This window comes from Capra hircus, chromosome 21, assembly GCF_001704415.2.
Source record: "Capra hircus breed San Clemente chromosome 21, ASM170441v1, whole genome shotgun sequence".
Classification (NCBI taxonomy): domain Eukaryota; kingdom Metazoa; phylum Chordata; class Mammalia; order Artiodactyla; family Bovidae; genus Capra; species Capra hircus.
The window spans coordinates 32,178,398-32,205,885 of record NC_030828.1 but is presented as its reverse complement, the minus strand read 5'-3'; the positions used below and the strand labels follow the sequence as shown (position 1 = coordinate 32,205,885).

The 27,488-nt window shown below is 39.5% G+C and overlaps 1 protein-coding gene across 2 annotated transcripts in view; it reads right to left on the bottom strand.

Annotated features, from left to right (window-relative positions):
• HMG20A (high mobility group 20A) overlaps positions 1-27,488 on the bottom strand; it is a 77,485-nt gene that overhangs the window by 6,058 nt on the left and 43,939 nt on the right. For both annotated transcript variants that reach the window (XM_005695116.3, XM_005695115.3), the window contains exons 2-8: positions 23,138-23,230; positions 16,243-16,390; positions 13,457-13,669; positions 10,499-10,631; positions 9,370-9,401; positions 1,886-1,961; positions 975-1,190 (exon numbers count right to left, since the gene is read on the bottom strand). In XM_005695116.3, coding sequence (XP_005695173.2) covers positions 975-1,190; positions 1,886-1,961; positions 9,370-9,401; positions 10,499-10,631; positions 13,457-13,669; positions 16,243-16,390; positions 23,138-23,226 — 907 coding nt within the window. In that variant the 5' untranslated portion in view covers positions 23,227-23,230. The remainder of the gene's footprint in view (positions 1-974; positions 1,191-1,885; positions 1,962-9,369; positions 9,402-10,498; positions 10,632-13,456; positions 13,670-16,242; positions 16,391-23,137; positions 23,231-27,488) is intronic.

Sequence of the window (27,488 nt, the reverse complement as noted above, 5' to 3'; positions counted from 1 at the left end):
TACTGTACTACATATTTGAAAGCTGCCAAGAAAGTGTATCTTAAAAGTTCTCATCACAAGAAGAAAAATTTGTTTGTAACTTTGTATGGTGGTACAGTGTTCTTCCTGGAGAATCCCAGGGACGGGGGAGCCTGGTGGGCTGCCGTCTATGGGGTCACACAGAGTCGGACACGACTGAAGTGATTTAGCAGTAGCACAGGTTTCCCAGGTAGCACTAGCAGTAAAGAACCCACCTACCGATGCACGAGAGATAAGAGTTCAATCCCTGGGTTGTGAAGACCCCCTGGAGGAGAGCATGGCAACCCACTCCCAGTATTCTTGTCTGGGAAATCCCATGGACAGAGGAACTTGGAGGGCTACAGCCCACAGGGTTGCAAAGGGTAGGACACGCCTGAAGTGACTTGGCGTGCATACATGCATGGTAGCACATGGTAACTAGACTTGCGGTGATCATTTCACAGCGCATATAGATATAGAATCATTATGTTGTACACTAGAAATTAATACAATGTTATATGTCAATTATAGCACAATTAAAAAAAAAGAAAAGCACTCCACTGAGGATTTATTACACAGTTTCAACTATTCTGAAAATCAAGTTAAGCTTAATAGAAAGTAGATTATGTTAAAATATAATTGAAGGAAAATTTAACTGAGCAGAGAGTCTGAGATTTCGGATTATTTTAACCAATGGGCTGTGCTGTGCTTAGTGGCTCAGTCGTGTCCGACTGTGACGGAATGGACTAGAGCCCACCAGGTTCCTCTCTCCGTGGGGATTCTCCAGGCAAGACCTCCAGATTTTAACCAATACTGAGATTCTATTACATGACCTACAGAAAACTCTGGGGAAACAACCTCGGAGTTTATTGGTCTTCCCCTTGAAGGGAGACTTCAGCCTCACCACACCAACACCAACATATGCAGCACCTCCCCAGCCCCCACCGCTTTCACGACTCAGGTGGGGATGATGTTACCAGGCAAGGGCATGCTGGCGAAGCTGCTGGTCAGCACCTGCCGCAGCGTCTCCAAGTGCTGCTGTAAGACGGTGTTGCGGCTGCGCTCCTGGATCACGTCCACCTCCAGTTTCTCCACCGCTGTGCGCATGCTCTCCACGTGCTTTTGCAGGGCTGCGTTCCTCTCCTCAAATTCCATGTTGGATTTGCGAAGCTGACGGAGCTCTGCCTCCCGAGCTGAGGACGCAAGCCCCCCAAAACACAGGTAACACAGTGTCTCTGAGGAGTCCCAGTGACTCTTCTAGAAGTTCTGCTTAGCTAATTAGCTACCCCTCCTCCTGTCCCTAGTCTTATTATGGCCTTTCAGGTAGCAATTTCAGCAATAAGACGCCTGGCTCTCCAGAGTTATTTTAATTCTTAAAGCTGGTCATATTCTATACTTAAGACTGCAAGGAACAGCTGCAATTCCCAGTGTTTGTTTGTTTGGTTTGTTTAAAGTTGTGCTATGAGAAGCCTGAGGGGTTTCACAGGGGGATCCTGGGAGACTGGGCAAGCACAGCTGTGGGTCCAAAGCTTTACTGCAGTGGGGTCAGCTTTGCTCTTATTTATTTTATATTTTGGACATCCATGCAAGCTTTCATTTGTACAAAGGGTTCTTGGCTAACAGCCTGAAAGCAACTGAATTAGTGATGTTTATTTATTTCCTCTGATTCAGAGACTAAAGCTACTCTGACAACACTGGCTGAGCTTTCCTCCACTGGTTTCTGAGTAACTATTTTTAATAGAGAGTGAAATAGAAGCAGTTTCCTTCTTCCAGACCAGTCCCAGGTTCAGGAATATCGCTACCATTGCTTTCGAGCAATTAATTTCTCCTGACAACTAAATCCCCTGTCACAGATGTGAGGAACACAATACGATCCTCTGGTAATCACCTTTGCTGTGGTTCAGGAATTCCTCTGTAAATATAGGGATGTCAAAAACAGACCGTTCCTTTACTTCTGCTTCTTTCTGTGAATCAAAGTAACAAAACAGTTAATTCTTAAACTAAATTAAACAGTAGTACCTGCAGGCACAATGGTCATGTTTTCCTGAATAAATAGTAAGGTGAGCAGCAATCAGTCAGTCTAGGTGACGCTGTGAAGAAACTGTATTCACCTTTCCTTTGGAACCAAACTTTCACAGAGCTCAAGCATGTTAAGTATTCAGATCTCTCAGGTGACAACTGCTGTGCAATGAGAAACCGTAAAACAAACCTACATAAATTTCCCTAATGGAGATGTTGGAAACCATTGCTTAGCTCTCTGCTCTGAATAGTCAACAGTGTACAAGGGAGAAAGTGACTGAGGTAGGTATCAGTCAGTTCAGTTCAGTCGCTCAGTCACATCTGATTCTTTGCAACCCCATGGACTGCAGCATGCTAGGCCTCCCTGTCCATCACCGGCCCCCGGAGCTTGCTCAAACTCATGTCCATTAAGTCGGTGATGCCATCCAACCATCTCATCCCCTGTCGTCCCCTTCTCCTCCCACCTTCAATCTTTTTCAGCATCAGGGACTTTTCAAATGAGTCAGTTCTTCACATCAGGTGGCCAAAGTATTGGAGCTTCAGCATCAGTCCTTCCAATGAATATTCAGGACTGATTTCCTTTAGGATGGCAGTTGGATCTCCTTGCTATCCAAGGGACTCTCAAGAGTATTCTCCAACACCACAATTCTAGGCTGGTCATAACTTTTCATCTAAGAGGTAGGTATAGAGAAACAATTTCTAGGTGATTTTTCCATTGCTTCTGTTGGTTATGCATATAAAGTGCTCTCTGAGATAGGATGATACAATCTAACTTTGCAGAGTGGACAATACGAATTTTAAGCAGAGATCTGCCAGCCACAAGCAATAATAACGGTATTCCATTAGGACGTCTACTTTTACTTCTCCTTATTTACAAGGGCAGCCTGTAACGGGGATCTTTCAGACTTTCTTTGGACACAGGAAAAACAAACAAAACCAAAAAGTCAGTAATAACTAGGCTCCAAATATGAGAATGCCAAGGATTATGTGAGAGAAAAAATAATAAACCTAAAATTAATTCACCAATAAGCCATTAAAAATAAAAGTCTCACAAAACCACTGCAAAACATATTCCACAATGATCTTTGTGAATAAAGTCAATATTTCAAAATGCTTTAGCAGCAATTTCTATAATGAATTTAAAGTTGAAAACATTAAGAATATAAATTATAAGTGTCTTGGCAGTATTTAAAATCTTGCATAATATAAGATGGTAAAGAAAACAGTGGGAAATGAGTACTGAAGAAATTGCTAGTGAAATCTGAGGATTTCAAAACCTTTATAACATAAAGAAAAGTTTAAAAAGTCTAGAAATCATTCCTATAAAAACACATTTAGTGCCAGAGATAGAATGTATATTTCCTACTCTTGCCACCACTAGTCTTTTATCTTTGAACACAAATATGATTTGGTGCCCAGCAGAAAGGCTAAGCAGTTAACAGCCTATGAGGGAACTCTGACAGCCAAGCTCCTGTTTTCATATTGGTGCCTGCCTTGTTATGGAGGGTTGGGCTATGTGAACTGCCTGCCAAGGGCAGCTCATTAAGAGAGACAGCTAGGATGGAGGTCTGAAAAACTATGTATTTACCTGAAGAAACTTTCAGAGCACTTACTTTTTACCCTTTCACCTCGTAAAGAAAGAAAGTGAAGTTTTCCATAATGATTTAAAAACAGAATTATCACTGAAGGTCCCAGTTTCAACAGGCAAAGCTCTGCCTGCAGCCAGTTCTTCAGTTCAGTTCAGTGGCTCAGTCGTGTCCAACTCTTTGCGACCCCATGAATCGCAGCACGCCAGGCCTCCCTGTCCATCACCAACTCCCGGAGTTCACTCAAACTCACATCCATCGAGTACGTGATGCCATCCAGCCATCTCATCCTCTGTCATCCCCTTCTCCTCCTGCCCCCTATCCCTCCCAGCATCAGTCTTTTCCAATGAGTCAACTCTTCGCATGAGGTGGCCAAAGTACTGGAGTTTCAGCTTTAGCATCATTCCTTCCAAAGAAATCCCAGGCCTGATCTCCTTGCAGTCCAAGGGACTCTCAAGAGTCTTCTCCAACACCACAGTTCAAAAGCACCAATTCTTCGGTGCTCAGCTTTCTTCACAGTCCAACTCTCACATCCATACATGACCACTGGAAAAACCATAGCCTTGACTAGACGGACCTTTGTTGACAAAGTCATGTCTCTGCTTTTGAATATGCTATCTAGGTTGGTCATAACTTTTCTTCCAAGGAGTAAGCGTCTTTTAATTTCATGGCTGCAGTCACCATCTGTGGTGATTTTGGAGCCCCCCAAAATAAAGTCTAACATTGTTTCCATTGTTTCCCCATCTATTTGCCATGAAGTGATGGGACTAGATGTCATGATCTTCGTTTTCTGAGTGTTGAGCTTTAAGCCAACTTTTTCACTCTCCTCTTTCACTTTCATCAAGAGGCTTTTTAGTTCCTCTTTGCTTTCTGCCATAAGGGTGATGTCATCTGCATATCGGAGGTTATTGATATTTCTCCTGGCAATCTTGATTCCAGCTTGTGCTTCTTCCAGCCCAGCGTTTCTCATGATGTTCTCTGCATAGAAGTTAAATAAGCAGGGTGACAATATACAGCCTTGACATACTCCTTTTTATATTTGGAACCAGTCTGTTGTTCCATGTCCAGTTCTAACTGTTGCTTCCTGACCTGCATATAGGTTTCTCAAGAGGCAGGTCAGGTGATCTGGTATTCCCATCTCTTTCAGAATTTTCCAGTTTATTGTGATGCACACAGTCAAAGGCTTTGGCATAGTCAATAAAGCAGAAATAGATGTTTTTCTGGAACTCTCTGGTCAGGAGGGGCGGCGGTGAGGAGATACCCCTCGTCCAAGGTAAGGAGCAGCGGCTGCACTTTGCTGGAGCAGCCGTGAAGAGATACCCCACGTCCAAGGTAAGAGAAACCCAAGTAAGATGGTAGCCAGTTCTTGGTGGATTTCAAGAGAATTAATGTATGAGTAAGAAGAACTGGTTCCAGAAGAGATCTTAGATATATTTCAAAGTGGCTTTCTCTCAACTCTGCTGGCTTACCATATGCTTTAACTCTGTTACTGTACAAGACATAACAGATATAAGTCCACAAATGACTTTAGATAAACGCTTATAATTTTATCATCCCATCCTGCTCAGTCTCTTACTTAACTGTACTGGCTTGCTGCTGCTCCTGCTAAGTCGCTTCAGTCATGTGAGATCAATTTACTTAGCTATAGGTCTGAATATATGCCAGTCAGATGGGTCAGTGTGGATGCCTGGCTCCCATTACCATGGTACCAAGAGCCCTCTCCAAGGCTTAGATTCTGCTCAGACAGGTAATTCTGTTTTCTTCCTTGCCAGAGCAGTCCAGACCAAGCTAACTACATGAGGGCAGAGGATAGCACCACATAAGTGCATTAACACACTGCCTCTTGGTACAGATTCTTAAGAGTACAAAATAAGAAACACCACAGCAATTAAATGAAACTGTTCAATCTCTGAAAGGCCAAGAGAGGAATTCTACTTAACTGAAGAGTCGTCATGAAAACCATCAGCACTCTTCCATTACTGAGTATGTTACTTGGCATTGGAGAGGATCCTCTTGGGGGCTCAGATATACTTAAGCTGCTCCAAGGATCGCTCAAGGGATTAAAATCATAAGGATTTCATTACCTCGTCATTGGAGGGGTCTAATTTGTTCAGGTTGAGTGTCATTTTGTCATTTTTCATAAATTAAAGGAGAAACAAAATTATTGTTTCTATCTTAGTTCCCACATGAGACTTAGACACTTTCTTGAGAGTAACACTAGCTGACTCCTGGGTCTAGCAGGCTGGCTTCTGATTTGAGAGGAGCAAGAATACTCTTCACTTTGGTTTTCATTCTATATATTGAGTGGAGGGTAAGAGAACAGAGGCCTTTTGAACTGAAACTATTTTGCTGTGATCCAGGCTCAGGGCCAGAATCTCATGAAGTGATATGCTTCTCTCAAGTGCCCTTTAGTTTAAGGAATGCTCTCAGTATTGTGTACCAGGCTAAAGTGCCCCACCGCTATGCAGAACGGCTTGAATGGCTTTCAGGTCAGCATTTCTTGAGCTCTAACAGGGCTCCCCAGTATCTACCTCGGTAACAATGTCTTAGGAATCTAAGTTCCATTAAGGAATACAATAGGTTTCTTTACTACATATATACAAATCAAATCATTTCTGTCTCAAGTGGCAACAAATTTTGCGGACACCACAGGCAGCCAGGCCCATTTTAACTTGCAACACTGTTTATTCTATATAGTGTGGCGGGCACTGCCAAGAGACCTTAATAAGCCTGGGCTACAGACGCCTGGGTTTCAGTCAATTCTGCCTCTAACCAATTCCGTAAGTGATTCTGGGACATTCTCTCCTTTCTTAGGCAAGTCATTTTCCTCACTGGCAAAATGAGGGGGTCAGGTGAGAGGATTTCTGAGGTCTTAGTAATTTTGATGTGAGCTCAAAAACTGTTTCATGGCATTTGTCACTTTATTCCTAATAGGATAAGAAAAAGAAAATAAGCATGTATTTAGAAATGTGATGTTTTAGGCATGTTGCAAGATACTTGCTCTTTTATTAACTTCCTCATAAATCAGCTCAGGCCACTTTATCCAAAGATATATATGTATATATATGAAATGCCCCCACAAAACCTAAGTCATCTTTAAGGTCTGATTCAGTTGCTCCTTTCCATGGGGCTTCTGTGGCCTTTTTTTTTTTTTTTTTTTCACTCATAGTCCTTTCTTATTTTTCTTAACTCTTATTATACTACGAGGTTATGTGTGGCTGTGTTTAAAAACTGTCAAACCAGTTTTTTAAATTACAACTGTTTTGAAATTACCTAATTTAGTAAGCTATTATTCAATGAAAAAAAAAAACTGATAAAGTGAGTGACATTAATTGAGTTAACAACCTTACTAAGAGAGCTTTATCCTGACCTGGGCATACAACAGACAGGCTTATAAAGACTAGTGTATATATATTTGAGAAACTACTGCTGGCTTTCCACCTACTCCCTCCTTTTCTTTGGTTTTCGTGTCTAATCCTGAAACAGGAAAATCACAAAGAGACTTATTCCTTTTCACATACTGCAGAAATTCCTATCATACTAAAATAACATATTTTATTAAAATGCTTAATTTCGTAAATCAGCAGCAGATTCTATGACTGACTAAGTCTACTAAATCTTTTCTGATTGCAACTATTAACTTTATATTAGAGGCAAAAAATGCCATGATTTGGCCAGCAAAATCCATATTGATGAAAGGAGTCAGTCAGTCATTGACCAGAAAATGTGAGATCTAAGATTTTATTGTCCATACTCTCTTTTGTAACTATTAAGGATACAGAAGCTATAAAAGATGCTTAATAGGGAAAAAAAAGAAGTTTAGAAAATTTATGATATTGGTGGGCAATAAGTAATTATACAAGAATCTGGCAGTAGAGAAAACTTATAACACAATTCAATTATGATTTAAAACATATAGTGTACATATAGTTTCTCAAGCAAAAAATATTTCATCCTAATTGGAACACAGAGATGTCATATATAACTACATTTATATAGGATTTATATGAAAAATAAAATGTTCGTATTTACCATGCTTCTCACTTTATAATTCATGGATAGTGATAAATCTATTTGAATTGTGAATCTAAAAGTTTTCTCTACATTTTGAAGGTAACCAATACCAAATTAAGTATGAGAACTATAACTCCACGATAAACAAGTTATTATTTTGAAGAAATGATTTTCCTGATTTAGTGAAAAACCCAGGGCATGCAAAAGAGTGCATCAGAAAATTCTTTGTGTGTAAGTTTCCATTGTTATTTCAACAAATGGGTTTTGTATAAAAACAAATGAGTATTTGTGGAATAACTCCTCCATATAAGAGCATAATGCAAGATGGTATGTGGATGGGTACAGAATGGAAACTAGACTACACATGCCTTCAAAGAGATTATAATCCAAGAGTGTTAATGACAGAAGCACTTGAGTAACTCTGGCACCTTAGCCAGACCAGCTAAGTGGATAAAAGACATAAAGAGAACTGTGAGGTTTAAAGGAAGTTGGAGGAAACAGGAAAAGCTTGAAGGAGAAAAATGGAACTTGAAATAGGGTTTGATGGATGACTAGAATTTAGAGGCAAAATTGGATGATATGAGAGGGTGATAAAAAAATGAGTGAGGGAAAGAAAGTATTCTTATGAAAGGAAGAATATGAGCACAGGCATGAGGCAGGAAAGGATGGGGCACTTAGAGAATAGTCAGTATTTTTTAAGTACATAAGATATATATGGACAGTTTGGGAGTCTGGAATGGACATGTACATACTGCTATATTTAAAACCGATAACTAACAAGGAACTACTATATGGCACATGGAACTCGGCTCAGTGGGTGGCAGCCTGGAGGGGAGGGGTGTTTGGGGAAGAATGGACACATGTGTATGTAGGGCTGAGTCTCCTTTGCTGTTCACCTGAAACTATCACAACACTGTTATTCAGCTATGCCCCAATACAAGATAAAAAGCTTAACAAAAAGTTTATATAGGAGTTAGGTTATTTGGAAAGGGAAATTGGCACTTAATTACAGAAAACCCTGGTTGCTGGGTCTGAATGTGATTTGGTAAGCAATGAGGAGTCACTGAACATTTTCATGCAGGAAAATACCATACATTTTATTTTCGTACAATCATATATTAACCATAGGCTAAGTAAGTATTTAAAGCTCTCTAGCAATACAGCCAACACACATAGGTCTCAATCCTATAAGGGAACACAGATCAAAATCCTATTGCTGAAACTGAACCAAATGGAGGGGAAAAGACCAGTAAACAAATATGTGCCAGGGAAGAAAGGAGGCACAGAAATCAAGATATTGTCACTTGTGCTCTGCAGATGCTGTAAGTTGAATAGTGCATTTTAACTAAATGCTGGATTTCCTAAATAACAACTTTCTGAGAGTCAGAATATAGTATCTGGTGATGATAAACTATGGTCAAGTTATAGCTATTAGTTGGTCCCCATTTCTATACATTACTCCAGATTCCAGCCATCTTCAGCATTTAAAGCCAGTAAAATTCTTGGACCACAAGAAAGGACTAGAGTTAGGGGCTTTAGTTCAAGAACAGACTCATGACATAAGTGTCTGCCATATGCTAAGAATCTTTAAGCTAAAAGGCAACTAACTCACTCCTAATTACAGGATAAAAAATGCTCTGCCATTCATTAAAAAACAGTCCAATAGCATTTCAAACAGCATCATCATTATATACATTACATACATATATCACATGAACACACACACACACAATGGAGACAGAAAGTTAGTTACCTCATGATCATGAGTGGCCTGTCGGGCTGCATCTAAAAATATGAAAGAACAAGAACATTAAGCTGAAAAACAAAACAAAATTTAAAAAAACTTAAGGAAATGACTGTGCCAAAATACAGAAACTGCTGGTATATGTGGGTTCTCAAAACATATCATATTTTCTCTAATAGCTTTATTAATCAGTCAACAAGAGTTAAAGGGAACCCCATCTTATAGGTTATGCAATTAGATGGAAGAGAAAGAGCAGACACAGTCCTCACCTTTAAGGAGAACAGGGTGGGAGAGTGGACAGGAAACGCATGCCAAAGGCTGTTTGCACCACATTACAGTTTAGCAGGCAAGATGCCCAAATGCGGAGAAGACGCAATGGCTAAGGAATGACAGGCTGTTATGAGTGGGGCTTCTTTCTTTGGCAGTGTTCCCTGACAAAGGGGAACTTTAGCAATACTTAAACAGTGTGATGAACAATTTTGCAGAAAACCAAAGATCCATGAAGACCAGGATCTTCTCTATCTTGTTTACCTTTGCATCCTTAATGCCTAGGTGAGACCCTGATATATAATAGGAAGTGTTCAACATATTTTTTGAATACATGCAAATAAGAATGAGTGAATTAAAAAGATTAATCACTGGAAGCTGGGAGAAATGATCACATGAAAGGCTTAGAGGTGTTAGTGAAAGTGTTAGTTGCTCAGTCGTGTCCAACTCTTTGCAACCCCATGGACTGTAGCTTGCCAGGCTCCTCTGTCCATGGGATTCTCTAGGCAAGAATACTGGAGTGGGTTGCCATTCCCTTCTCCAGGGGACTTTCCCGACCCAGGGATCAAATCCGGGTCTTCTGCATTGCAGAGAAATGCCTAAAGTGGGGATAGAAGAAAAAGCACATACAACTAAAAGGGGCCTTGGAGTACAAGTCAAACTGTTGATCCTGGATATGGAAACCCAATTGAAATTTCTAAATGAGAGCAGTGTGATTTTAATAAATGTTGAAGATGATGCTTTGAGTGAATCTCATATAATAGGGAAATGATAGAAACATATCTTTTATCTTTATTGCTGTAATTGTAGGCTTTATGACAATACACCATGCAGAACAAACTACAAATATATTTGATTCTGGTTCTGATACCTTGTCTATGAGATTTGCCTTTCTGACGGTCCTGGGTTTTCCTGCTGAAAACCTTGTAGGCCTCAGTCTTCTGATACTGCTCCAGTTCCTTCATGTAACGCTCCTTATCTCTGTCTGCCTCATCAAGGTAGCGCTAGGAAAGAAATGTGGAATTATTTTCAAGAAATAGATCTCACTGAGGTACAATACCAAATAACTCTTTGAAGAAAACAAAAGATAATTAGAACATGGAAAGAAAAGTAAAAGTGGAATAAGCTTTGAGCATTAAAAAAAAAGTCATGTAAAAAAAAATCTCTCAATTATAAAAGAAAAAGGCAATTTTGACTTTTTAGACTATAGCCTTTTTTAACTTACTGAAGACAAGTTCTACTGAGGTCATTCTCATAAAAAATTCACAAGATTATGGTTCTTCCTCTAATCCTATAGATAGAAGTACACATGGCCACTAGAGTCCTCAACACACCACACAGGCACACTTAAATCTTCCCAGGGGAGAGGATGGAATATTACTCTGTTTCTTTATCCCCAACCCATTCTGAGGGGATGATCTCATATATCAATTTGCCTTTTAAGAGCCAGGAGAGAGGAGACACAAAGAACATAAAAAAGAATGACCTCATCCTATGGACCTAAAATGGACTACCATGAGAGAGCCTGTATCTACATGCCTTGTGCTATTAATTATTTAAACAAAGTTCATTGATCTACTAGGATAATTTTGTTTAATGCCTTGTAGTTTTCATTCATCAATTAGGTTTAAGAAATAAGAGTGTAAAAATACTGCTTCTAAATGAACACAAACTAGAGTCAGAAATTATGTTAATAGCCTTATCCCACACAAAAGCCAGATAAAGAGGACACCCTGGCCAAATCTGGGACAATTTAAGTATCAAATTTACTTAGTAATAATTTATAAACCATTGGGAAAAGAGAGATTCATATGCCTATACCAATAGTAAATAAATAATAAACAAATACATAAATGGAGAGAGGAAGAGGGCTCTGGCTTAGAATGCTAAGGGTCAACCAGCACATGTAGAGTGAGTGCTAGAGTTGGAAAAGAATCATTTTGCAATCATCATGGTAAAGATTAGATCAAGAAGAAGTTATTAATGACTGCTAAATCTAGGGAAAATTCTGAAATGGAACAGACTATTTGCATATTCTTAAAATGTCTCTGCACAGACTGCTTCTTAATTATAAGGGAAAGTGAAAAACTTTACTGAGTGAGCAAAATTAACGTTACCAACGAGAAATAAATGACACTGTGTGCCTGCATATGCGATACCGTGAGAAGGGCCAACACCATCTATGCAGTTTTCTGACCAAGAATGCATGACCTCAATCTAATCGTGAGGAAACATCAGACAAATATAAAATGAGGAGTGTTCTGTTAAGAGTAAACAAAAAAGAAGGGGAGGAAGAGAGAGAGATGGTATTCTTAAAAAAATATCAATGTCATAAAAGACAAAGAAAGGTTGTGGAAATATCCTGGATTAAAGGAATCTAGAGATTTGACTGCTAAACACAGGACCTGAACTTGGAATGGAATCTGAACTGGAGGGGGAAATGTTACACAGGAATGATGTTAGGTCAACTGACAGAACTGGAATATAGATGGTAAGTTAGATAGAAGTATTGTGTTCATATAAAATTATGAGGTTACTAACTGGTTAAGTGAGAGAATGTATCTAAGGAAATTCACACTGAAATATTTCAGGGTAAGGGGCCATGATGTATGTAACTTACATGAAGAAATTAAAAAAAAAATTGTGTGTTTGTGTGTGTGACTGTGAGAGACAGAGAGAAAGAAAAAGCACATGCCCAATCTTGCCCAGGAGAATATGTTGTGTTAATAATACATGAATCTGAGTAAGGGTATTTGGGCATTCTTTGCTTGTACTGTTCTATGCCTGTTAACTTTTTGTACATTCGAAAAAATATTTTCAAATAAAAATTTAAGAACAAATACTTGCCCTAACTAGTTATCACTGTATTATCTGAAAAATTTTAAACAATGATCATGTATTAATTTTGAAATAAAAAAATTAAAAAAGAGAAAAGAGTAATTACTATGTGCAGCTCATTATCTCTGTCTAGCCCTTTATACATTAGAGCTAAAACAATGGATGATATACACTGTTTTCTACTAGCTTGCTACCACAAACACAGAGCTTCAAGTTGCAACTCAATCTGATCTCTTTGAAATTTTTTTGAATTCAGTTAATTCCTGAGTGTTTTTCAATTTGGTTTGATTTATTTGGAATCCTTTTTAACGAGTGTAGGACATAAAAAGAACTACAGATATACTTCAGATGCTGAGAATGCTGGGAACTTTAAACCCCAAACCATTCCAACATCACTACCGTCACACTACTTTTGTGGCATTTCAGTCAGTTTGTGGCTATCTTGTCCTTAATTCCTCTCAAATCTCTCTAACAGATGGATTTGTTTCAGTTTGGCGATAGGGTTAAGTTCTGTCTTGGCGAGGAGAGAATTCAAATAGTTCTTGCTTTATTTGCCATAGTAGGTTAAATTTACCAGAACTCCAGTTATAAAAGTTTATTAAAGCAGTTAAATTTTTTTCTTAAAATTCTTATGTGAACAGCAGAATTTTATCAAAATTCTCATTTAACTCATGACTTTTCATTTAACTCAGCAGGATAAATCATATTGATAGATTTGTTAATATTGAACTACTTTTTACAGAAGTCTTATATGAACTCAGCATATAAAGCAAATAAAAGTAGAGCTACTTTGGTTGAGGTTGCTCACACGCCTGCAGCAGACCCTGAAAGAGTATAAAAACTACTATGCTAAATAAAAGGACTAGGAAGGACCCTGCTATTCTGGTCTCCTAGGACAAAAGTGAAGAATCAGGAGTCCATTTTCTTTGCTTTTCTGACAAAATTTATTTTTAAGACAGAATCAAAACCAAGCAGAAATAGGAACAATTACCTGTTTTTCCTCTGGAGGAAGTTTACTCCATTCATTGCCTAACATCCTTGTAATTTCTGGAAATGGGACTTCTGGTCTCTTTGCTCGAAGCTGTTCTCGACGCTCATTCATGAATCGAACATATCCTGTAAGAGGGGATTTGGGTGCATTGCTGTCTCGAAGAGGTTTCTTTCTCTTTCTTCCTTTGGACCAACCTCCTCGTTTACTTCTTTGCTGCAAAACAAGTCAATATTAAAAAACCCCAAATCAAATTAAAACAACAAAAATTTTCCCAATAACACAACAGTGAACACTGACAAACAAAACAGGATTAAGTGCATTTTCCCACCATTAAGGCCCTGCATAGTCAAAGCTCTCCAAATCTGTTATAGGAACAAAAGACTGCAATGCAGTCTGCAGGAAGGGACTCCAGATGGTTCACCTGCAGACCTTTTTATGTACCATGCTACACACTGTTTCACTAAGGGGCCATTTTAGCGCTAATCCCAACAAATAAGAATAAGGAGTACCGGGGCTTTCCTGGTGACCTAGTAGTTAAGAATTCGCCTTGCAATGCAGGGGATACCAGTTGGATCTCTGGTCTAGGATGATCAGCCCATGCACCACAGCTACTGAGCCTGTGTTCTGGAACTTGTGAGCTACAACTACTGAGACCATGTGCTGCAACTCCTGAAGCCTGTGAACCCTGAGCCTGTGCTTGCAACAAGAGATGCCACTGCAATGAAAAGCCGTGAGCTGCAACTAGAGAGAAGCCCCTGCTCTCTGCCAACCAGAGAAAAGCCTGAGCATAGCAGTGAAGAACCAGCACAGCCAAAAAAAAAAAAAAAAAAAGTGAATAGTAAAAAAACAAAATAAAACAAAAGGGTAAGGTACCCCTGCCACAATCACATAAATAAGCTCTGGACTTCATATGCACTTAACAAAGCCTGACTCCTGCCAGGGGAATATTCTAGATGAGAAAGGCAGCACATACACAGCACTATGCCAGGGCAGCTGACATTGCTCCAGTAGATCAGATCAGAACAAGATGCTGTCGCGTGCACTTGTGACAACAAAAGAAGAGACAAACTGTAGCAGTGGGACTGAAACCATTATGAGGCTCTTTCTCACTGATACCATTCAAAGATCAGGTTATTTCCCACAGTAGGTAGCACTACAGAATTTAAAATTAATATATAAGACTTAGAAAATTTTAGTAACTATAATATATCCAGAATGAAGACAATTTCTTTGGCTTGATTTATTTCTTAAGATGTTTATTTTATAAATCAGAGGTTTTATATGTTATGAAATCAAAAGATGAAATCACTGCTCCCCAACCCCGCCTCCCACCCAAAGTTTAAAGGACTGAAGTACCACTAATGTTTACCACAGCTTTTTTCTTTGTCCTTTTAAACAAGATAAAAGGTACTTTTGCTTCATAATTTTACAAATACATATAGCCTATTAGTTAATAAAGTTTTATGGATACAAGCATTTTTATTTCAGAGGAGAGAAAGATAATTAGAATGAGATGAAAATATCTAAATATCAATTACTATACTGTAATCCTTCAAATATATATACAATGGTATGATAATTCAGCACTGGGCAAATGGTATATTTGGTAACAATTTTTGTTGTTTTTATTTTGTAACCTGAGTAACATTTAACATTAAAGCTACGAAGGATTTAAGATGTTTAAGGAGCTTTAAGCATTTATTATGAGGCTTCTCAGGTGGTGCAGTGGTAAAGAATCTGCCTGCCAACCTGTAGGAGATACAAGAGACCCAGCTTTGATTCATGGGTCAGGAAAATTCCCTGGGGTAGGAAATGCAATAACCCATTCCAGTTTTCTTGCTTGAAAAATGCCATGGACAGAGGAGTCTGGGGCGCTGTAGTCCATGGGGCTGCAAAGAGCTGGACACGACCGAGTGACTGAGCACACAGCACACACAAGCATTCATCATAATCGTTAAGAATGCCAGCGTAGAAAGAATCAGCTTTTTCAAAATGAGAATAAAGACAAAAATCAATGGTGGTACTCTTCTATGGCTTAAAAAAAAGTACCTTAAAACACAATGTAATCAGTCATTTGTAGGAACACTGGAAGTCCAACAAGGGCATTACTGCCCTTGTGTGAATTAGAAAAAGATGCCTTCTATGGGCGGAGAAGGCAATGGCACCCCACTCCAGTACTCTTGCCTGGAAAATCCCATGGACGGAGGAGCCTGGTGGGCTGCAGTCCATGAGGTCGTGAAGAGTCGGACACAACTGAGCAACTTCACTTTCACGCATTGGAGAAGGAAATGGCATCCCACTCCAATGTTCTTGCCTGGAGAATCCCAGGGATGGCAGAGCCTGGTGGGCTGCTGTCTATGGGGGTTGCACAGAGTTGGACATGACTGAAGCGACTTAGCAGCAGCAGCAGCCTTCTATGGGAGAGAGACTGACCTGGCAAGTCTTGTGGACCCTTCGGGCACATATGCTGCAGGTGAGCAGTACGTGGTAAGGGCATGTAGACTCCTCATTAATTACTTATTTAATTTAATCATTCAACTCATTCAGTAAGCATTTGAGCATCTAATCTGATGCAGGTATAAATTTACTTGGCAGGGGATAAAGAAGAGTCTACTTGTCTCTATATCATTAAAAACATTAATATGTTTCTATGTAAAAGAAGAAATATAAAAAAGAATATTCTGCAGAATGGAAGGCCAGAGGATGAACACCTCAATCAACTCCTTTGCTGACTGCTTCTTTAGAAGCCTCAGAGACCAGTAACAAGAGGAGATGCTTCAGCTCACCTCATCTTCATGCCTCTGTTCATTGCCTTCTGCTGTATTTGAAGATTCATTCTGAAGCAGCTGACCTTGGGAGAGATCCTCTACAAATTCTGGATTATTGCTGGATGATGTGGCTCCACTACTATATGGAGCCTCTGGGTGGGTTAACCTGCAGAATGATCGGCAGAGAGAAGTTTAGTATCAGCAGCATCAAAACCTCCTACTTATCAAGGTTCAAGACACATTTCACTGCCAGCAAAATCACATGCCAGCCCTTGAATTAATTCCCCACCTCATTCTGTATAAATGTAAATAAACCATATCTCCATAGTAATTATAGAACACTTTTAAAAAGGTTTCAATGCTTGATTGGACTAGCTCAGTTCCAAGAAGTCGTCTCCTACTAAAAACAACTATAATCTTTCTCCCGCAAATTACCTCTCTCCTCAATGTAGACTTTACATTTTAGCTCTGAACATGCAGCTAACTTTTATGTGCTACTTCTCATGTACCTCCAATGTGATAAATGGAAAACAGTATTAATGGAAAAGAATAGGAATGGGAGTTGTAGAAGCAGTGTGCCCCCCTGTCACAAAAGAGAGAGTTCTTTAAAGGCACAAGAAATTTCTCTTACAGTACATTCCATAGGCTATTCCTTCTGTAGGATTATAGTGTTTGTTGACAAAGAGATCATTTAAGATCAATATTATCAAGTTCAGAAATTCAGGTATAAACATTAATAACTCAGAGATACACACTTTCTGTTCCTACCATTCTGTTTCAGATGAGTCAGCAAACCTCATCTTTCTGAAAAGTGGATACAATGTACAGATGATGGTTGGATCTCAGATAGAGAGTTAAACCCTAACTAAACATTTAGATAAAGGAATGGAAATAAAGGTAGCACCACGGCTAGAGAATTTAGGGTTTGGGGCAGGTAGTGGGGAAGGTGGAGGAAGATGTATAAGAGAGCAATATTCAGTCATTATTCTGGAAGAATGTATACTTTACAGGGTTATAGAAAATACAAGTAGTGAAACAGAGGTCTATAAAATGGGCCACAAAGGTACAGTAGAGGGGATGAAGACTTTTATATATATGGAGAGAATGTTAAGAAAGATTTTACAGAGGAGGACTTAAAAGATGAATAGGCATTCATTAGGTAAACAATGGATTGTAAACATGTAAATGTTAACTAGAGCCCATCAGGCTCCTCTGTCCATGGAATCCTCCAGGCAAGAATGCTGGAATGAGTAGCCATTTCCTTCTTCAGGGGCTCTTCCTGACTCAGGGATCTAACCTGGGTCCCTGCATTGCAGGCGAATATTTTACCATCTGAGTTACCAGAGAAGCCCTAGGTAAACAATATTATTACAGGTTATTATTACAGGTAGAAAGAACAGGGTGTAATAGGAGAAAGGAGAACTTTTCAGGAGGCTACTGCAAAAAACTAAGTGAGAGACAAGGGTAAGTGGGAGAACAAGGGAGAGAAAGCGAAGGGATAATTAAGAGGCAAAATGATAGAATGAATATAAATAGTGAGGGAAAAAGAAGAGTCAAAGGTAATTCTCAGGTTTCTAGACTGAGTGATAATGTACTATTAACCAAGGTAACAACTGGAGAGTGTGTGTGTACACGTGTGTCAGACACATTAAGATGGATGAGTTAAGACAGATGAGAAAATGATAAGCTTGAAACATAATTTCTGGCATAATTAAGTGGAGCTGTCCTGTAGACAACTGGACACATGTTCTGAGAGAACAGAAGTGAAGAAAAAGGCAGGAGACGTTTCAGGAGGCATCAGTTCATGGAAATACTGGGAAGGGTTAGCTATTTCTCCAGAAAGACAGTGAGAAGAAAAGCCACGATAGAACTCTGTTGGAACAATATTTTAAGATCAAGTGTTACACGAGCTGAGTAAGACTAAGGAAGGTATGAAGAGATCTAAGAGAGAAGAGAGAAAACTGTTACAGAGGCCAAGGTGAGAAGACTTTTGAGAAGGGGTTTTACACAAGCAAAGTTGCAGATGTCACATAAGATAGGCTAAAAAGTATCAGCTAAATTTGAAGACTGAAGGAGTTCAACTGTACTCCCTGTACCTGAAGGAAGTACAGTTTTAGTAGAGTTATGGGAATAAAAACCAGATTACAGTGGGCTGAGAAATGAATGAAAGCAGATGCAGACTGTTCTGGAAAGGAAAGAAATTTTATTTTTCTGATCCTTTCCAGAAAAAATAGAAGATTTAAACTAGAAGGTTCCTACATTTTTGAGGTTCTTTGAAAAATGATAAATAAGAGAAGTTATTAACTTAATGCTAATCATGTTCTCTGAAAAAGAGTTGCCATCAGAGATTCAGTTTGATCTTGGCAGCTTTGTTTTCCAAATATTTCAATCATTTTGGATAGTGTATGATGTCTTTTTCTTTCACTGTCATTCTTCATTTTAACTGTGCCATCAGATTTTAAGTTACTAACTCTTGCACATTCTTATTTTAGTAAAATAGGAAAACTAGGTTCGGGAACAACTACCCACTCTGTGAATGCCTTGACTGAAATGAACAGGAATCAGAGGGAGTGGTCAAAAGTGTCAAATGCTTAGAGATGACAAATTGAATACAGACTGGAAAAAAAAAGGCTCTTTAGTTCCAATGAATGAACTGTCCAAGCTCTTAGTCTTATCTGGAAAAAAACAAAACTTTCTTGATTCCACTTCATTTTTCTCCCTTCCTTTATGGAACTGTTTATACAGAAGCTCCCAACCCAGGGGTGATATGTTCCAAGATCCCCAGTGGATGAGCAGATAGTACTGAACCCTGTTTTCTGTTCATGTCCTCCACCCACAAATTCAATGCCTTTCTTAACTAAGCACTTGTCATGCACTGTGGCCACAGCTCTTGCAGTCTGATACTTGATAGCAAAAATGGCACAAATTTCTTTTTCCTTCTTCACAATTTCACAGAAGATTCATTCTTAACACAGATGTCAGATCTCAGCATATAATTTTTTTTTTTCTTTCCTTATTAAGTCAAGAACTCTCACCTTTTCACTTAAAGAAAGCACATTACGGCTTCTCTTTGGCATATCTGAATTGACAGCACCACTACTTTTGCTCTTTGGAGCCATTATTAAGTAAAATAAATGTTACTTGAACATAAGCACTGAGATACTGTGACAGTCAATCTGATAACAGAGGCAACCACCAAGTGACTAACAGGTGGGATATACCGGACAAAGTGATGATTCACGTCCCAGGCAGGACACAGGTGGGACAGTGTGAGATTTTATCATACTATTCAGAATAGTGGGCACTTTGAAACTTACGAACTGTTTATTTCTAAAATTTTCCATTTAGTATTTTCCAACTGTGGCTGATCGTGGTAGGTAACAGAACCCATGGAAAGTGAAACCATGGATGAGGGGCACTTACTGACTTTTACTAGTTTGTATTGGGAAGAACTGTTTATAGTTATTAACTTTAATTTGTCTTGCTTCATTCTATCTTAAACCCAATCCAAAGGAGATAAATGTTTACAACTCTTGTCAAGATCACCAATGACCTCCATGCTAAATCCAATGTCACTTCTCAGACCTCATCTTACCTGATCTTCCAGAAGTATTTGACACAGTTCATCTCTTCCTTTCCCTTGAAGTACAGTATTTACCTGCTTCCCAGGACCCTGCACATCCCTGGTTTTTCTGATACCTTTTTAGGTACCCCCTTGAGTCTTCTTTGCTGACTCTTCCTTTTCTCCCTGACTTGTAAATGCTGGGATATCCCCAAGTTCAAGTGTCAGGTCTCTTCTCTTTTCTCCCTACACAGTGCTTGTTCGTCTGATGATCTCAACCAGTTACACAGCCTTACGTGTCAGCTGTAATATGCTGATCAACTCCAAAGTTTCTTTTTTCAAGCTAGATAGCCTGTAACTTTAGAGCTCTGTGTCAAGCTGCCTATCTGGCATCTCTGCTTGGATATCTAATAAGCATCTCAATTTTAAAATCTCCAAAACCAATCTAACATTCCCTCCTCCACTTGCTCAGTGTGTGCCATCTAATGTAATGGCAATTTTATCCCTTCAGGTTGCTTAAGCCAAAATTTTGGAGCTTGTCTTTGACTGCTTTTTTCTCCTTTCTCACATATCATCTGTTTCTTTCAGGCAAATCCTGTTTGGTTTATCTTCAAAATATATCAAGAATTCTATACTTTTCACCACTCCCCATTCCTATAATCCTTGAAACCCACTCTAATGAGGTTTTTTCCCCTACTACTCTGCCAAAAATACTGCTGTCACTAGTGAAGTCCTTTGAGTCATCTCTCGAGTTATTTTAGAACCCAAACTGGTCTCCTGCTTCAGTCCCTGCTCCCTTCGCGATTTTCTCTATATATCAGCCACAGGGATACTATTTAAAAATGTCAGATCACATCATTTTGTGCAAAACCTCCTCACACTTTCGCACCTCACTCAGAGGGACAGTTAAAGTGATTACTCTGACCCACAGGCTCCTACAGGATCTAGTCCCTTGCTACTCAAAGTACTGGCCTCACAGCAGTGGCACTGGTATCATCTGGGAACATAACAGGATGTAGAATCTCTGGTCTTAACTCAGACTTTCTGACTCAGCATTTGCATTTTAATAAGATGTCTAGGCAATTCATAAGTGCATTAAAGTTTGAGAAACACACGGATGAAGCCTATTACGCTTCCCCCTGGCATACTCTGCTCCAGTCATACTGGCCTCTCAGCTATTCCTGAAAGGAAAAAACACTCCTACCTCAAGGCTTTCCCACTCACTGCTTCCCTCTGCCTAGAATAATCTTTGCCTATAATGCAGGTACTTACTTTATTTTCTTCAGGTTTTTATTCGAGTCACTTGTAAAACCTTTCTGGGCCATCTTATCTAAAATGGCACCCCAAGCCCTTCCTATTCCCCTTCCCGACTTTATTTTTTAATCCATAGTTCTTATCAGTGTACTATGTAGCTTACTTTATACTTTCTATTGTCTGACTTCCCCAGTAGAACAGGGGTTAGAATTTTTGTAATTTTTGTATGTTTTGGTTATTCTGCTTAATACTTAGTAACTAGAATGGTGCCTGGCACACACAGCAGACACTCAGAACATTTTTACTGTACAAACTGGATTCAGCACGTAGGCAGCTTTTAGCAAAGTCTTGGAGAACAGTTTCATCTGAATAGAGTCAGATGGCAGATATTAATGAGTAAAGAATGTCAGGGAAGGAAACAGAATTATAAAGAGTAGTCTATTTTTAAAGAGCTCTAAAGGATTTTAAAATAATTCATCTTAGGGATTAGCTAGCACTTCAATCTATTAGTGAATAAATTTCTTCCTTGGCAAATAATGTCTAAATAGAAAAGATAAACATTCAAGTGGAACAGAGATTGTCAGTGGAAGAGGGACTATTGCTATTAGCCCTTTTCTATATTTCTTTATATATGTGCCCAAAAATACCAAAGAAAGGAGTTGGGGTGTTGGGGGCAATGTGTGCTGGGAGGAAAAGAAGTAAGCTAGAGCTCCTCAGTTCAGTTCAGTTCAGTTCAGTTCAATCGCTCAGTCATGTCCGACTCTTTACAACCCCATGAATCGCAGCACGCCAGGCCTCCCTGTCCATCACCAACTCCCGGAGTTCACTAAGACTCACGCCCATTGAGTCGGTGATGCCATCCAGCCATCTCATCCTCTGTCGTCCCCTTCTCCTCCTGCCCCTAATCCCTCCCAGCATCAGAGTCTTTGCCAATGAGTCAGTTCTTTGTATGAGGTGGCCAAAGTACTGGAGTTTCAGCTTTAGCACCATTCCTTCCAAAGAAATCCCAGGGTTGATCTCCTTCACAATGGACTGGTTGGATCTCCTTGCAGTCCAAGGGACTCTCAAGAGTCTTCTCCAACACCACAGTTCAGAAGCATCAATTCTTCGGCGCTCAGCTTTCTTCACAGTCCAACTCTCACATCCATACACGACCACTGGAAAAACCATAGCCTTGACCAGACGGACCTTTGTTGGCAAAGTAATGTTTCTGCTTTTGAATATGCTATCTAGGTCGGTCATAACTTTCTTTCCAAGGCGTAAGCGTCTTTTAATTTCATGGCTGCAGTCACCAGCTGCAGTGATTTTGGAGCCCCCAAAAATAAAGTCTGACACTGTTTCCCCATCTATTTGCCATGAAGTGATGGGACCAGATGCCATGATCTTTGTTTTCTGAATGTTGAGCTTTAAGCCAATATCTGAGGTTATTGATATTTCTCACGGCAATCTTGATTCTAGCTTGTGCTTCTTCCAGCCCAGCATTTCTCATGATGTACTCTGCATAGAAGTTAAATAAGCAGGGTGACAATATACAGCCTTGATGTACTCCTTTTCCTATTTGGAACCAGTCTGTTGTTCCATGTCCAGTTCTAACTGTTGCTTCCTGACCTGCAGACAAATTTCTTAAGAGGCAGGTCAGGTGGTCTGGTATTCCCATCTCTTTCAGAATTTTCCACAGTTTTGCTAGAGCTCCTAGGCATTCTGAATAAAGGAACCATAACTAAAAATCTGATCTTAAAAAAATCTGATGTTTGGGGAAAACATTATTTTAATATTTGTGGCAGTTCAGACAGAAAATGAATTTGCTTTTCGCAGCTAGCCCTGTGGCAGGTATTTCCTTAATGGTGATCATGTAGCCAGGAGTCCTGTTTCCTAGATCCCACAGTACTGCCGTTCCAGTTCACAGGAACCAGCATTGCAAATGATGGCTGAATGCAGATATCAAAGCAGTTTACAATAGCTCCCATTCTCTTGGCAAAGCTAACAAACGTACCTTCTATTTTTATGATATAAGACGACCTCTTTAGCACCTTATACATTATCAGAATCTGTTTTGAAGCCTAGGCAAAGGCCCAGTGTCCCAAAGCAGCTGCTTACCCAGTTGAAGCCAGATCATTACTCTCCTTGGAGCCATCTTCATCTGCAAAAAGGGGAGGCAGAGTGGAACTAGTCATCAAGGTTTCCATCTCTCTGGAAGGAAGAGAGAATTAAAAAAAAAAAAAGGCTTAATTATTTCCAGTTCAAGTTGCACATATTTAAGAGCCAGCCCTCCTTAACCTTTATCACATCAGTAGCAGAAGAGAAACTGACCTAAATATTTTCTTGACTTGGACACATCAATTTAAACTTTATGGTTAATGGGCTTTTAACCCTGATCTTACTAACTGACCAGGGTAAAATCATATTTTAAAAATCAGGACACAGTTTGGAAAATTCCTTTTTGTTCATTCAGAATATCTTCAAAACTATTCTGTATTTGCTGTAAAAATCATTAAGCAGAGTAAACTCAGAAGCACTGCAACCCTGAGCAAGCTATTCAACCTCTTTGAGATACAATTTCACCATCTTAGACACAGACCAAATTGCTGACTTAACCCACAGGGTTATTGTGAAGGATTAAACTGAAAGTGCTTCATAAATAGAGAAAGGCTAAGATGGTAAGTGCTTTGAGTATTATTATACAAAGAAAGGTATTGTTATTACAACATTATGAGTTCTCAGTCCCAGATGAATCATCCTTAGATTAAATGGTGACAAACTGAGCCTTCCAAAAGGAAATAATGCAAAGGAAGTGGAGGATGGAAGGCATACTGATGTGGTTCAAAATTAAAGAAACCACACTTCCAGGTCAGAAATATGCTCCACATCACCATGATGGCCAGCAGTGGAAACAGCATGCACCTGGACACAGGAAATAACTAAGCTTAACTGAAGAAAGCAAATAAATCACAAGAATTTGAGGTTATTGGACTGAAAGGATAAAAGGACAAAGTGACAAATAGAATAATTTCATTTAGCATATCGCTACAAAGAAAGATTTTTCCCTTTCAAGGCTTAACACCAAGGGCTTCACCCCACAGAGCTAAAAGCAGAAGCCTCCCATCCACCGTGAAAGTGATATTCAAACAAAACATTCAACAGTGACCCCAAACATCAGACACTTAAGTGGAACTGCAAGCCACTCAAGAAAAAAAAAGTGCCTTAATCAACTGGGAGAACGAGAAGCCGGTTATGAACACGCACTCAGGAGCTCCCTCGGCATTCTGTCGGGTGCCGCTGCTAAGGAGCCCTAGTGGGACAGCAGCTGTGAGGGAAGCACAGGGCCCCCGGCAGAGCGAGGCGTGAAGAAGATGCTGACGCCGCCGATGCCATATCCTGCAGCTCAGTATAATAATTTACTTCCAAAATGATAACACTGATGATTTATTTCTTATTCTTACTTATTTTCTTGTTTTCATTTCTTTGTTACTTAGCAGACCAAATTCCATAAATAGCTTAATGTGAAAAAAATGCATCTCTGTATATTCACCACTCATTATAGTGTGGGTAGAGCATGGAAGGCAGAGAGGAACTTCCCACTCAACCAGAGTAAGGAGTTTGTTCCATGTGCAGGGATCTTGCTAATGCATTTCAATTCCTTCAAGAGAAGGGGGCTTACAAGGGGCTCTAACAAATAGTGCACAGTTCCATTCATTCTTGGATAATCTTGACACAAGTGTGCTTATGTTTTAATTCACATTATGCACAGACTAGATGAGAACCCAGGCTTTAAGGGCTGTTAACATCACCTTATACCAATATTCATTTTACCAAAAGAAAATTAATCAATTAGATGCCATACAGCCTAATTATAAACCACAAACAAACATTCAAATAACCAGGTATATATCCACAAACCTCAAAAGAGCTCATTTAACTGGCTTCTTTCTAAAAGTCTCCTTAGAAGTAAAGGACTTCTCAAGAGCCTCAAGATTTAGCATTTGAAGCTCTTGACATCCCATCTAAACCTAAGAAGAAGATATATTATCTGGTGGGGGACAAATGAAGTTTCTTTTTTTTTTTATGAGGATCATTTTAAAAGTCATTATTGAATTTGTTACACTACTGCTTCTGTTTTATGTTTTGGTTTGGTTTTTTAGTCGAGAGGCATTTGGGATCCTAGCCTGACCAGGCGTCAAACCCACATCCCCTGCATTGTCTTAATCACCGGACTGCCAGGGAAGTCCCTGAGGTGTCTTTTCATTCACTATGCCAACGTGATCCTCTTAGAATGTTTCCCAGATATCTTCGGTCATTTTTGAAATATGGGGAGGCAGCTGGACAACACAAGCTTAACAACACATAAACAGACCATATAAACAAAGGAAGTTCAGAGAACACACATTTCTTGTTGTTGTTGCTTTTTTCCTCCCTCTTAAGTGTGTTTTACTCAACCCATATGGTTTCAGATATAGTTTCTCTAGTGTTATTGAATAGTCAGGTCCCTAAGAAATGAGTGAGTAATAAAGTGGGTGGAAGGTTAAGGGGCCAAAATCAACAAAAGAAGGAAATGAGGAAAAAGTCCAGTGAAACTCAAAGGCCTCTAAACTAGTCCAGTAAGTTGGAAAATAAAATGATTCCCAAAAATTGGCTGAGATCCTATAAGAATCTGCTTTTATATGGTCCATGAGGGGGTGATTCAAACTGAATCACAGTTACCAAGCCACTGATGGCCAAAAGCCCTTCAGTGTAGCATCTGTGCCTGATAACGCCCCAGTACAGGGGTCGTACTTAACTCGGAAATTCTATGCAAAGCACTTAAGCTGTGTAATGAATACTGCTCTGGAAGGGGAAAGAAGAGAAATACGCACAAAGGCAAAGCAATATACAAGTTTGGTTTTCCACTTCATTTTATAGAAACAAGTATATCATGCAGATGTTTTCTTGCAGAAGGGATTCACCCACAGAAGGATTCCACCTGGAGGCTTCAAAAATAGTATTACCTTGGGGCTGACACTTTAACTGTGGCTTTGGAAACGAAAAAATGCCTTCTAGTACTAATACTAATACTCACTGGAAAAAAAAAAAAAGCCTGATGTATAAAACAGAGTGCCAATTTAAGATATTTGAATAGCAATTACAAAAACTATAACACAAATTACATTAAGCCACATGTCTTTGGTCAATATAGGGCCAGAATAAAGGAACTCAGGCAGAGCTTAAGAAGTGTTCTTCAACTAAGCTTTTTCTACTAATAGTAGCCTTTCCCAACAAAAGAATGATCTCACCAATGAGACTACATTATTCTGAATATGCTGGACAATGCCGGAAGGAGAATTTGTACTTGTGTTTTCTGGAGTTGGCTCTTTGCAAGTGCCCTTTCCCTACTTCACATATGTTAATCCCACTTCATCAAGCCCTCTCATGGAGACACATCATACTCCTTCCCTACCACACCAGCCCAACTGTACACACGTCAGAGTTGAGAGGTGGGATTCTGCCCTCACTTCCCCATACTACAACCCTTATGTAAAAGGTCTAGTTCCTTTAAAAGTCATGTTACTTGGCTCTATCAGTTTCTGATCATTACCTCCTGTCATTTCAGTTCTACAATGTCCATGAGCATGCACGCTCAATTGGGTCTGATTCTTTGCGATGTCATGGACTGTAGCCCGCCAGGCTCCTCTGTCCATGGAATTCTCCAGGCAAGAATACTGGAGTGGGTAGCCATTCCCTTCTCCAGAGGATCTTCCTAACCCAGGGATGGCAGGTGGATTTTTTGCCACTTCGCCACCTGGGAAGCCCCATTCTACTCAACTGACCTTTAACCTCACAAACCTCTATTTGTCGACTCTTAATTTTCCCTACTCTGTGTAGCTTAGATTCTATAGCTTCACTTCAATTTTTTTTTTTTTTTGCCAACACTCTCAATTCCTTTGCCATGTTATTCTTCTATACCCTAGATATAGATCAACTCTGAGTTTTACCAAAGAGATCACACCAGGCTATCCTAAAGGAAATCAAACCTGAATATTCATTGGAAGGAATATTCCTTCCAATATTCCTTCTGAAGGAAGAAATGCTGAAGCTTTGGCCATCTGATGTGAAGAGCTGACTCACTAGATAAGACCCTGGAAAGACTGGAAAAGATGCTGGGAAAGACTGAAGGCAAAGGAGAAGGGGGTGGCAGAGGATGAGATGGTTAGATAGTATTATCGACTCAATGGACATGAATTTGAGCTAACTCTGGTAGTAGTGGAGGACAGAGGAGCCTGGCATGCTACAGTCCATGCAGTCACAAAGAGTCAGACACGACTTAGCAACTGAAAAACAGCAACATTCAAGCAACATACATTACATCCTTGTAACTTATTTTACACCTAGTAGTTTGTATCTCTTAGTCCCCTCAGCCTATTTTAGCCCTTCCACTTATTTTAGCCCTTCCCACCCATTCCTCTCCTCTGCTAAC